The sequence below is a fragment of the Suricata suricatta genome, chromosome 17, assembly GCF_006229205.1.
Source record: "Suricata suricatta isolate VVHF042 chromosome 17, meerkat_22Aug2017_6uvM2_HiC, whole genome shotgun sequence".
Classification (NCBI taxonomy): Eukaryota; Metazoa; Chordata; class Mammalia; order Carnivora; family Herpestidae; genus Suricata; species Suricata suricatta.
The window spans coordinates 38,199,397-38,211,558 of record NC_043716.1 but is presented as its reverse complement, the minus strand read 5'-3'; the positions used below and the strand labels follow the sequence as shown (position 1 = coordinate 38,211,558).

The following is a 12,162-nucleotide window of genomic DNA, read 5'->3' as shown; positions in this document are numbered from 1 at the left end:
CTCCCTCTTGAGCCTGCTATTGGTCTTGACTTCCCGGCTTCCTTTCCCAACACATCATTGTTCCAGGAACCCAGGGACCTCAAGAGCACTTTTGGGGCCCCTCCTTCCTTTGACCTCCATATACAGCAAATCACTCAGCCTTGTGGGGTCTTTCAGCAGAATCTTCTTGTAACACCTCTGTCTCCTGTCCCTTCCTTCCTGTCAGCACTGCTGGGGGTGGGATTTGGATTCCATCACATGCTGCCGGCGGAGCGGGGGGAGTACGGGGGTGGGTGGGTGGAGGTTGGGTTTTATAAGAGCCTCCTCCTCTTCTGTCTGCTCCATCTCGTCGGTGCCACGTGTGTCCTGCACACACCACCAGCCTCTCATTCTCTTTCTTAATACTTCCCGAGGAGTGTGTATTATGTGCCAGGTGCTGCAGTAAGTGCTAGAGAGCACACAAAATGGTGATCCAGCGTTCCCATCCCCGGGGTGCTTAACGGGCACTACTTTTCCAAAACTGCTACTTCGGTCATCTCTCTTGTCTGCCCAGAACTTTCCAGAGGACTGTGTTCTGTCCCCTGCTATATTTCCAGCTCTTTGGACAAGGGTGCAGCCCAGAGGGGGGCGAGACGTGGCACCTGTTTGTTGCATGAAAGCAGCAGACAGAATGGATGTCTGGGCTCCTGGCTAGGAGCTCGAGCGTCTGGCCAACCCGAGCTAATGTTTCCCGGGATCCCTCTTCTACTTTTGTCAGCTCAGATGGGTTACCTAGCTGCTCTGAGCTTTTTCTTATTCTATAGTGGGATATTGGTAACTATTTTTCAGTGTGGTTGAAAAGATTAAAGCACGTGGTACAATACTAGGTAGCACATAGTAGGTGGTCAGATGTGATAGTGTGTATCAATTCTGGGTATATAGGTGTGTGTGTATGTGAGAGAGAGAGAGAGGGACACACAGAGAGAAAGAGAGAGAGAGAGAGAGAGAGAGAGAGAGAGAGAGAGAGAGAGAGAGAGAGAGAGAGGAAATCCTGTGTAAGTACCAAGCCAGGCTCCCAGCACTTAGTAATGCTAATAAGTATCACTTCACTTGACCTTCATCTGTCCTTTACAGACATTGTTTCACGTGGGCAGGTTTCTTACCCACTGGCTTAACAAACTCTATATGGGTTTCCTCCTTTGTTCCTCCCTTCTCCGGTCTTAGATGTTCTTATAAAACAAACCTCTATGAAGAAGAGTAAACTAGGACGAAAATAAACAGAATTTGCTTATTATATTGAGGAAAACATCTGCTCACAGATTTCAAATGTGCCCAAACATTGGCCCCTCCCGATCAAATACCATTTTGCTGCGTTGTGCTTCATTTACATATGATGACAGCCACCACCAGGCTCTTCTCTCTCCGGGAGCACAGAAGTCCTGTTCTCAAAGGGTGCTCCCCAGCCCCCAGAGGCAATATATCTGGGAACTTGTTAGCAATGCAGGCTCTTGGGCCTGGCTCCAAACCTATTGAATCAGAAACTCTGGCACGGAGCCTGGAAATCTGTATTTTTGCAAGCCCGCCAGATGATTCTGACGTGGCCTAAAGTATGAGAATCACCTGTGTAGAAGTTACAAAAATATAAGGAGACCACGTGTTTAGCGTAAATGAGCACACATTTCACTTTTATAGGCTTTAGAATACGGTTTGACTCTCGAGATGTGTATTTTTTTTTGTGTGTGTGTCAAACAAGGTGGTTTCTTTTCAGGTGGGCCTCTGTTGGCTGCACACCCACATTGCTAAGTTTGCACCCCCTGCCTCTCCGGAGCCCACTATGTGTGTCTTTGCTTCTGAGTGTGTGCCTGTGCATACCTTTTTTTCTAGAAAATTCTGTCCTTCCTCTGCCTGTCCAAATCTTCTCTATTTTTCAAACTTCAGATAAAGTCTCTTTGATGTCTGCCCCTCACCCCAGCTCTCTCTGTGACATCTCTTTCTTCTGAGTGGCATGACCTATTTCTTTTTCTGCTCTGTGCTTTTTGCAGACATGGGAATTTCTCTGATTCATCCCTGCAATCCCCATGGTGCCTTGAGAGGCCTTTGAATATTGGAGTGAATATGAATATTGGATCACTTGGAGTAGCTCACTGGGACAAGTTTGCTGATGGGGGTAACCCCTGCCTTGGTGGAATACTGCCCATATCTCTACATAGAGTAGTTAAGGGGGAGTGTCCTCCTGGGTTCACTGACTGTATATGGGACCAGCTGGGGGCTGGGTGGGTCTCATGGTTGAAGAGCTGGTGGCACCAGCATGCTCACACAAGAGTCCTGGGCAAGAAGGTTTGCTGGGCCATCTGCTGGCAGACTCTTAATTCCAGCTTATCCGAAATTGCATTCCAGGGCCCTCACATAAGAGCGGTAGGGACTCCATGGAATGTATGTCCAGAGAACGTACTCAGGATGGTGAGGATGATTACAGCCATTTGTCATGAAGAGCTGAAGGTCTGCCACTGTGGCAGGATAATTGGATTTATCCTGTATGGGACCCCATGCATAGAGCTCCAAAGAAAATTAGCTAAAGTTCAAACTCTGCCTTACTTGCTAACATACAACCAGCAGCCAGCATCAGAGCCTGTCTGGCACAGAATGGGTACTCACTCAGTATCTGTTTAAAGAAGGAAGGAAGAAATGAAAGCAATGGACATAAATAGCATGGAGGTAGATAGGTTTCTGCATAAAGGTCTTTCTAATAGTCCCCTGTATTGTAAGCCCCCGAAGACAAAGCTGGCCACTATTTATCCCTTGACCCCAGTGTCTTGCACAAAGCCTGGGAAACTGTGAGCCATGGGGCCCAGTCAGCCAATGATGGAATGGGCCTTCCAGAGAGCGGTGGACTGGACGCTGAGTTGGAAGGTTATCAGAAGGGATTTAATGTCAAAGGGCCCTAGACTAGAGGACTTTGAGACCCCTTTTGGCTCAGATTCCGTGTTTTAGAGTCACTTAAAACACGTACTGCTGCCTCAAGGGCCCTCCTGGAGAATTCATTCATCTTAGGGATGGGGTCAAAGCGTCTTCGTTAGCATAGTCTGGAAGCTGGCAGGCTGCCCTTTGCCAGGGCTTACTGAATAACCGGCCACTGGCTTATATGTTTAGGAATAGAGGAGGCCATAAAGCTTCTGATGCTCTGAGTGTGTCTGAAGATTAAGGAAATTTAAATTTATTCTACAGGTTGCTAAGTAATAGACAATCAAGTTATGTGCATTTCTTTGAAATCCACAACGTTTCAAAAGATGAAAGATCAAAGTTCTTAAGTACGTATCTTCTTAAACAAGGTGAAGAGGGAGTCAGTCAGTGAGATGACCAGTGTCTTACAAGGGAAGATGCCAGAAAGGAGGGGGAGTGCCTGAGAACAGACACCATAAAGAGCTAATCACTGCCTCCCTTAATTAGCCTATAGACTCTAATACACAAAAACAATTGTATTTCTTGGCAATCACAGATTGCCCCATTTCATTCATGAAATTTCCCCCCCACTTTCAAAACTACTTATCTGTTTCACACCTGCACAGGGAGAGTCTTAATTGCCCAAATCAGTTTGATAGGTTGTGTTTTTGTTTTAATTCAGTTTAAAATACTTGAATTCCTCATTTGATGTCTTCCTTGACCCATGGGTAATCAAAAATTGCCTACTCTGTTTCCAAACACCAAAATCAATTTGGAAGTTAGATTTCTCTTTCACTGTTCTGGCCCAGTGTTGTTCTCTAATGTTTATACATATATCTCTTTTCTGTTATGTTGCTTCTAAAGGAACCCGGATATTTATTTTTCCTCATAGTTGAAGAGAGTCAGCTTCCAAGGGGGCAAATTCCTACCTTTGATTTACCTTTACCTGAAGACTGTATATGGGGTGGTCCTGGCATTCAAGACTTCCCATAATCTGGACTAAATGCAACTTTCCAGTGCTGGCAAATGTGTCTTCATTATAAGGGTCAGCATAGCTAGACTATTTTCAATTTCCTAGACAGGTTTGATTCTGTTCATTTTGGTCTCTATGAGAGAGGCTGTCTCCCCCAACCCCCCCTGGAAACCATAATCCAAAACACATTTTCCATGCTCCCTGTTCCATGAAGTCTTTTTCTGGTCACTCACTGTGCTCTCTTATTAAAATCTATGCAACTTTTTTTTTTAAACATCATCTCTTATTGCCTTATTAAGGTCATTTACTTTCTTATTTCCCTTGCTAAAAATCTAACCCCCTCCCTCCAAGCAGGCTAAGCCATGTCTCACATTGGACACTCCATACACATCTCCTGAAACAAACTAATTGTGATTTGATTTTCTTTCCTCAATGTGCCTGATTATTATCTCGGACTTTGCCAGGATGGGAATGTTTGGAGGCAGGAAAAGAATATAGAGTGTGAGAGACTTTGGGGGGATCCTGGGAGTCCCTGGTTCTTGATGAGCTCACAGACGTAAGCTAACTGAGGGGAAAGGGACATAAACCACAGAACGTGGGCCACTTGGAGAAGATCTCGTTTTCTCTGTGTTCTAGGACCCTGCAGTGAGGGGAAGCTTCCTGTGTGGGTGAAGGCCTCTTTCATGAGCTCATTAACTCTTTATGAGAGACAAAATCACTGACTAATAGAGTGATTGTATGAGAATCAACATAAATATTAATGAGGAAAATGCCTATTTTCTTGCACCAACACCCACTGCAGGCCTATATAAGGTCTGGAGGGGAAGGAAGCCTTCATCTTTAAGTAAATCCAACCGTGGGCAAAGCATGAGTCTGGCCTGTAGCACCATGGCATCTAATCATTGTAGTTCTCTCCTCAGTGGACAGGTTTCAGAGCCCATGGCTGCCTCCCTGTGCCTGTCTGCCACCCTGGCACATGCCAACCGAATGCGTGTGGGGGCAACCCCTCTGGGCCGACCCAGCCTCTGTGTACCCCACAGCTGCCAAACCGCTTGCCCCTTGCCAGGGACCCGTGACATTCCTGGAAACATTGGAGTGTGTGAGAACTATGGGGAAGGTGCCCCAAACGGCCATGAGAAGGAGACCATGCAATTCCTGAACGCCCGCCTGGCCAACTACCTGGAGAAGGTGCGCCAGCTGGAGCGGGAGAACGCAGAGCTGGAGACCAAGATCCAAGAGTCGAGCAAATGCCATGAGTCCACTGTGTGTCCAGACTACCAGTCCTACTTTCGGACGATTGAGGAGCTCCAGCAGAAGGTGAGGTCTGTGGCTCCAGGTTAGGGGTTGGTAAATTACGGCCTCATTTGGCCTACTGACTGATTTTATAAATAAAGTTTTATTTGTACATGGCCATGCTCATTCATTAATGTATTATGTATGGTTGCTTTTGTGCTATAATGGCAGAGTTGTGACAGAGACACATGGCCTTCAAAGCTTTAAATATTTACTGTCTGGCCCTTTACAGAGTAAGATTACTGATACTTGCATGGAATTTTTAGGGCCTGGATTGGCAGTGGAAACAGTCCCAGGTGACATTTCTTCCTTCCTTCCTTCCTTCCTTCCTTCCTTCCTTCCTTCCTTCCTTCCTTCCTTCTTTCCTTCCTCCCTCCCTCCCTCCCTCCCTCCCTCCCCCCCTCCGTCCGGTCCTTCCTTCCTTCCTTCCTGATTGTGGGAAAAGAATCTCTTGAGTGGAAGTGAATGAGAACATGTAAAAGATGAGATGTAGGATTTGATTCTCCAGGATTCTGAGTTTATGTTTACTTAGTGTCAGTTCTTACAAATCTAATGTTGTAGTTGCAAAAGCAGTGCAATGTAATTTCTGGCACGGTACAAGGTAGTCATGGTACAAGCTGTAGAAATTGGTCTCTTCTGCATATCTGCTGTCCCCTTTGTAAATCAATACAACACTTCTTAAGGGCCTACATCTTAGTTTTGGAGATGGGAAGCAAAGAATGTCAGAATGGGGGCCTAAAGTCCTGGCTAGATTCACAGAAGACCTTTGGGGGAAGTTGGCCAACCAACATAAGGGACTTCTTATTAAGAACAAGTCCCCCTTTTCACCCAGGGTACCTGGTTGGCTCAGTCGGTTAAGCATCTGACTTCAGCTCAGGTCATGATCTTGCAGTTCGTGGGTTCAATCCTTGCGTTGGGATCTCTGCTGACAGCTCAGAGCCTGGAGCCTGCTTCGGATTCTCTGTCTCCCTCTCTCTCTGCCCACTCCCTGCTCATGCTCTGTCTCAAAAATAAATAAACATTAAACAATTATGTATATAAAAAAAGAACGGGTCCCCCATGTCTAAACCTTTCATTCCCAGCCCATTGTTCTGTGGCCTAGATTTCAGATCTTGTTTATATCAGGAAGAGCATCAGAGCTGGTGAAATAAGTCTCTGTTACATGTTCAGTTTGCTACTCTTTCTATCTTCCAGGTCCTCTGGTTGTATGCCTTCAGCCTTTGCCAAGCATCTTCTTGCACACTGCCCCCCATCCCGCACTATACCAGCATCTCTTAAATGTTTGAGAGTTTGTGTTGTCCAAAAGGGATGCTGTGAATCTTAGCTAATGGAACTTCTTTTGACCTGAGGCCATCAATGGTTCTGGAGATAGTGAATTACCGAGCCTGCTTTCTTTCCCCAGATCCTGTGCATCAAATCTGAGAATAACAGGCTGGTTGTGCAAATAGACAATGCCAAGTTGGCTGCAGATGACTTCAGGACCAAGTGAGTTGGGGCAGAGCAGGCAGAGGGAGGAGCCAGATGCCTACCCTGACTTCTTCGGTCTTGTCGTGCAGTTGGGATCAGAGGTGTAATTGACCAAGTTCCCAGACCAACAGTTACAGCAGGAGAAAACACACAGAGCCTTATGCCCGAGACTTTGAAAGAACACCCATCCTGCTCCTCAATTGTTTCGCTTTTACAGTTCACAACATGGTTGAGATGCACTATCCACTTGCTGATATTGTTCCAAGAAGCTGGGGAGGCAGACTGGGCAGGGATGGCTTCATCTTTCTGAGGATACAGAAGCTCAGGGCCCTGAAGTAACCTGCCTGAAGTCACGTGCTAGAACTGGAGCCTGGCCCCAAGTTCCCTACCCTGAGGCCATTTCCCACTCAATTCCGCTGCCTCCCCTGAGGATGTTTCCACACTGCCGCCCTGCCAATTTGTGAGCACTAGTAACTCAGTACGGAAAACATGCTCCAGTTTATGAGGGAGGCATGTGAAGATCAGAAAGTTTATGCCACCTGAGAGGGTCCAACTTGGGAATGGGAAGAGGCATTGTGTTTTCCTGTCTTTTTTTCAGGGCTCTGTAGAAGTCTCACTCCTCTGGAGCTAAAGAAAGCCATTTCCGTCCTGCTATTCTGGCACTTGGCTTCTAATCCGAGAGAGAACCCAGGTTTTTGTCTCAGTAGGGGACGTGGAAGAGGAGGGTCTGCAGGGATCACCAGGTGTGGCAATCATGTGGTGACTCGCCACCTCCACTTTGGCCGTCAGCCCGCCCCAGCACTGCCTGCTCTGCCTGGCTTGTCTTAGGTGCTCAGGGTCACATGTGTGGGGAGCACAGCCATTGCTGTCCAAGCTGGGAGTGTGCCATACAGAAAATGCCAACTGGCAGTTAGACTGCAGATGGACAGCCGGTGGAGTGGCTGCCAGTGTCCTCGGGCCCTTCTGTCTAACCTTGATTCCTATGTGTGCCCGGCTAAAGGTACCAGACGGAGCACTCTCTTTGCCAGCTGGGGGAGGCCGATATCTGTGGCCTGCGTAGGGCGCTGGATGACCTCACCCTCGCCAAGTGCGACCTGGAGGCACAGCTGGAGTCCCTGAAGGAGGAGCTGCTCTGCCTGAAGAAGAACCACGAGCAGGTGCATGGCCTTTTGTGTGAGGCTTTCTGAGGGTGAAGTCATGCTCATTTGGGGGAAGAAGTGAAGCTCTTTGTCCTGCCCAGGAGGGAAGGTCTGCAGGCTCTGCCTCGTGGTTAAGCTTCATGAGCTACGGAGGTGAGCTCCTGCTTTAGTGCGAGCCTGCTCTTCCTCCACAGCCCCTGCAAGTTGCGGGCTGGTGCAGGTGGTGACTCTCCCTCTGGGGAGCACAGGGAAATCACTGGGCCACAGGGGAGGGGGGCACAGGAAGTGGGAGACTTTGAGTGGAAGGCCGTGGGGGCCCCAAGAATGGGATGTCCTCTTCCTGTGCCCACAGGAAGTCCACACCCTGAGGGGCCAGCTGGGGGACAAGCTCCAGATTAGGCTGGATGCAGAGCCCACCGTGGACATGTGCAGGGTGCTGGAGGAGATGCGGTGCCACTATGAGGCCATGATGCAGACAGGCCGCAACGATGTGGAGCAGTGGTTCCAAGATCAGGTGAGGGAGCCATCTCGGGGCAGGGAGGGCCCCCTGGCTTGCACTTGGGCAGGGGGGTGATGTGATGTCTCTGTGCACTTGTGCTTCAGTCTGAGAGCATCAGCAAGCAGGACATGTCCTGCTCCGAGGAGCTGCGGTGCTGCCAGTCGGAGATCCTGGAGCTGAGGCGCACGGTGAACGCCCTGGAGGTGGAGCTTCATGCCCAGCATGCGCTGGTGAGCCCCTGGCTCGCCCGGAAACGGGCTTGGCTCCCACTCCTAAGGACACTTCCGGTTCAGGACATGCCTCCCTTAAATGCAGACCATGACAGAGCACAAACCTTGGCTTTCTTGTAGATGTGGAGATTGAGGGAATGAGTGATCCACAAGGTGAGGGAGGTTTTGGAAACTTCTCCAGACGTCTGCAGTGAAGAGCAATAGAATGTTGTTAGTTCTTGCAGCTCAGGACTGCTCACAGGACCCAGAATGTTCTCTGGGCCTGGGCATTGCTTTGGGGTGTCACGGTCTTACTGAAGAGGCTGAGGGCTGCATTCCTTGACTTCCCACCTGCTTCCCCCTCTCCAATTACAGAAGGACTGCCTGCAGAACTCGCTGTGTGAGGCAGATGAGCGCTTTGGCACCGAGCTGGCCCAGATGCAGATCCTGATCAGCAATGTGGAGGAGCAGCTGTCTGAGATCCGGGCTGACCTGGAGCGGCAGAACCAGGAGTACCAGGTGCTGCTGGATGTTAAGGCCCGGCTGGAATGCGAGATCAACACATATAGGAAGCTTCTGGAGAGCGAGGATTGCAAGTATGTGCCCTGATGGTCATGCCAATGTCACGTGTGGGAATGATTTGAAAGAAGGGGTGGCATTGCAGACCCCATCTCTGGGACAGACTTGGCACCCCATAAGCCTGGTGAGCTGCCTGGATGCGGAGGAGGGCCTGTGGGAACTTTTTTGGCTGGTGCCTTCCATTATGCTACCCACATTCCCAGATGCCAGTCACTGCCATGGAGCTCAGTGCATTTAGGTTTTGCTAAACTCTCTGGAAGAAGTATTCTGGTAAAAGGGATTCTTCATACTCAATGTTAAAAAAATATTGCTAAGGGCATTTGCAGCCACTGCCTCATTTTGTCCTTCCATTGCACTGTGGAAAAGGGAAGATGGATAGTACACACCTCTTACAGCAATAAAGAACAAGACTGCGGGCTGTGTGTAAACTGGAGGGCAGCTGACGCCTGGTCTGCTCTCCAACCGCCAGCCTTTCTGCCTTTCTCCGCTGTGTTCCTTTGCCTGTGGCAGGAAGAGCTGGTTTTTCACAGGGCACCCTGGACTCCACCCACATCACTACCCCTTCCTAGGCCTGGCGGGAAGTCTGAGGTCTAGAATCTCCTTTTGTGTTTCCGATTCTAAAGTGTATGCTTTTTGTCTTTCATGCGCTTCTCATGCCAATGTTTCAAACACCTTTTCTTTCTCCGCAGGCTCCCTGGCAACCCTTGTTCGACCTCCACCTCCAGCACCCCCTGCCCGGCTCCTGCGGCCTGTGGGCCCTGCTCTCCCTGCCTTTCTGGGCCTCCTCCTCCTCGGTCCTCCTGTGCCTCCTGCTCCTTGCCTCGATGCTGACGTTCTCCTCAGCTTGAGGGATCCGGAGATGGGGAGTGTCTGCAGCCCTCCCGGCCCCACTCTGCCAGCCTGCCCTCAACCGCCCAGGCCTTGCCCCCTGAGGCCCTCCCCCCATGCCAGGCAGCACCTCTCTGCTGATGGGCTGTCTGCCCGGTGGCTCCGCCCCACCCCTGGGTTTGTGCTTCTCTTTTCTCCTGTTGCCTCACCATCTGAGAAGTGGTAGGTAACCTTGTTTTCATTTTGCTAATAAACCTCAGTTCCGCACGGACTGAAGAGCCCAGGGCCTGTGGTCCGTGTCTCCAGGCCGTGCCAAGAGTGTTCCTGAGGTCTCCTGGAGCCTGCTCTTCGCACAGAAGCAGGGGTTGGGGCTCCCTCACCAGAGGGGTTCTGGGAGATGGCAACACCAGCGGGGACCACAGTTGAAAGCAGGACTTCGGCAAAATGGCTCAGCTGAGAGACACCCGGCTGTATTTAGAGCCAGACTCACAGAACTTTGAAAACACATGCACCAGATAACACCCCCGCCTCCTATCTGGATGAGGCTTCTGGGCTTTGTGCAAAGGAAAAGCTCAGGTCCGAAGTTCTCCCGGGACCCCCTGGAATACTCCATTTAGAGTAAACTTTTGTGATCTCATGTCCTTGGTGAGGAAGGCACATACTGGGGTTTATGGGTCTTGGGATGCAGGGTCCCACACAAACCCTGCAAAGATGGAGCAGCGGGTGGTTGAATCAAGACTTGAACTCCTGTCTCTTTGAATTAGGCCCAAAGCCTGGACTCCGGAAGCTTTGAAGTGAAAACGATTAAACATGAGGAGGTTTAGGGTGGTGCTGTCTTCTAGTCAGCAGGATCGGCTTACTTGGGGACTTTTAGGAAATGCAAATTCTTGGACCCCACCTCTGACTTTCTGAATAAGCAGTCCAGTTTATTGAGCCTTCTGGGTGAGTTTATGCAGACTCAAGTTTGAGAACCACTGGGTTAGGGGGTTTATTTGGGGATGAGCCCCTTGGGTGTTGGCCACAGTCTCCTGATAGAGCCCACGTGTGAGGAAGTCTTCATCCGATCAAGATCGTGACTTTCCCCTCCACTCTGTGAAAAGCTGAATGTGTTAAATGATGGCGGTTGCTGAGCCTGTCAGACTATCAGTTGAGAAAATGCCAAACTGATGCACCCAAGCTCCCCCACAGGCTACACCAGCAAGCCCTCCAACAGCGGCCTGGCTTGGACATTCCGGGCAGTAGACACATGAACCAGAAGCTCCATAGTTAGGCAGCCACGGCCAAGACCAGCATGTCTCCAGAAAGCAGTGTCAGGGCTGGCCAAAGATGGGAAACAGTGAGTCCCCCACCCTTGGTGGTATTCAATCAGGGCCTTTACAGCCACCTGGTGGGGATGTTGAGGAGGTCACTCAGGCATCTGATGGGGCTGGACAAGATGATTGTGGAGGGCCTTCTAGCCCCCAAATTCTATGACTGTCTGTGGTCTAGATCTAATTCATCAGTGAGATTACAGGAGTTAAAGTGGAGCTGACACCAACCCTAGGCACTGGTTCTTGTCTTCCCTCTGCTCCCTGAGCAGTTTGCATCAGAGAAGCCTGCTGAGAAATTTACAAAGTCCAGCCCATCCAAGTGCAGAAGTGACCACAGTCCCAAACCCCAAGGGTCGAGAGATCTTAAACCAGGGCCTGGCTGGTGTGCCTCCGACAGCTTTCAAGTCCAGAATCCTACATGCTGGCCACTGTCTGTGTAAACAGGACTGATATGCCTGGGAGGCATCAGGGCTTCCATCATAGGGAATCTGGAAGGGTCAGAGGCAGCCACACCCTTTCCTCCCTGCCCCTCTACTCGGCCTCTGCTCTTTTTCCCAAGCTGTACAGGTGTTTGGGTACAGTGACACATCTCTGAGGGTAGGTCCCAATGAGGAAAAAAAAAAACAGTCTTGGTAAGTCTTAATTTAGCACCTGGCCCAAATGCCTTCACCTCTTCCTTTGTACTTAAATAGCTCCTTTCATCCAATAAGTTCAAAGCTGTCTAACAAAATAAACCCACTTATTCCTGCACCATGACAGGGTAGGTAAGCATTGTTCTGCCCTTTTAAGGACTGGGAGAGAAGGTGAGTCACTGAGTGGTTGAGGGATTCTTCAGGTGACATGTAATGAGTCAGTGAGGCCCCAGGTAATTGACCTGTGTTTGTTAAGTTCACATCCAATGCCCTGACTGTCATTTATAATTAAAAGATGAGCTTTGATGAGACATCGTTGGTTGTGTGTGTGTGTG

The 12,162-nt window shown here is 49.6% G+C and overlaps 1 protein-coding gene across 1 annotated transcript; it reads left to right on the top strand.

Annotated features, from left to right (window-relative positions):
• The first annotated feature begins 4,759 nt into the window (after nucleotides 1-4,759).
• Nucleotides 4,760-10,162, top strand: LOC115282255 (keratin, type I cuticular Ha8-like). The gene is made up of 7 exons (XM_029928198.1): nucleotides 4,760-5,188; nucleotides 6,567-6,649; nucleotides 7,632-7,788; nucleotides 8,123-8,284; nucleotides 8,374-8,499; nucleotides 8,854-9,074; nucleotides 9,747-10,162. The coding sequence occupies exons 1-7, from the start codon at nucleotides 4,760-4,762 to the stop codon at nucleotides 9,886-9,888; spliced, it is 1,320 nt and encodes a 439-aa protein (XP_029784058.1). The 3' UTR covers nucleotides 9,889-10,162.
• Nucleotides 10,163-12,162: the final 2,000 nt, after the last annotated feature.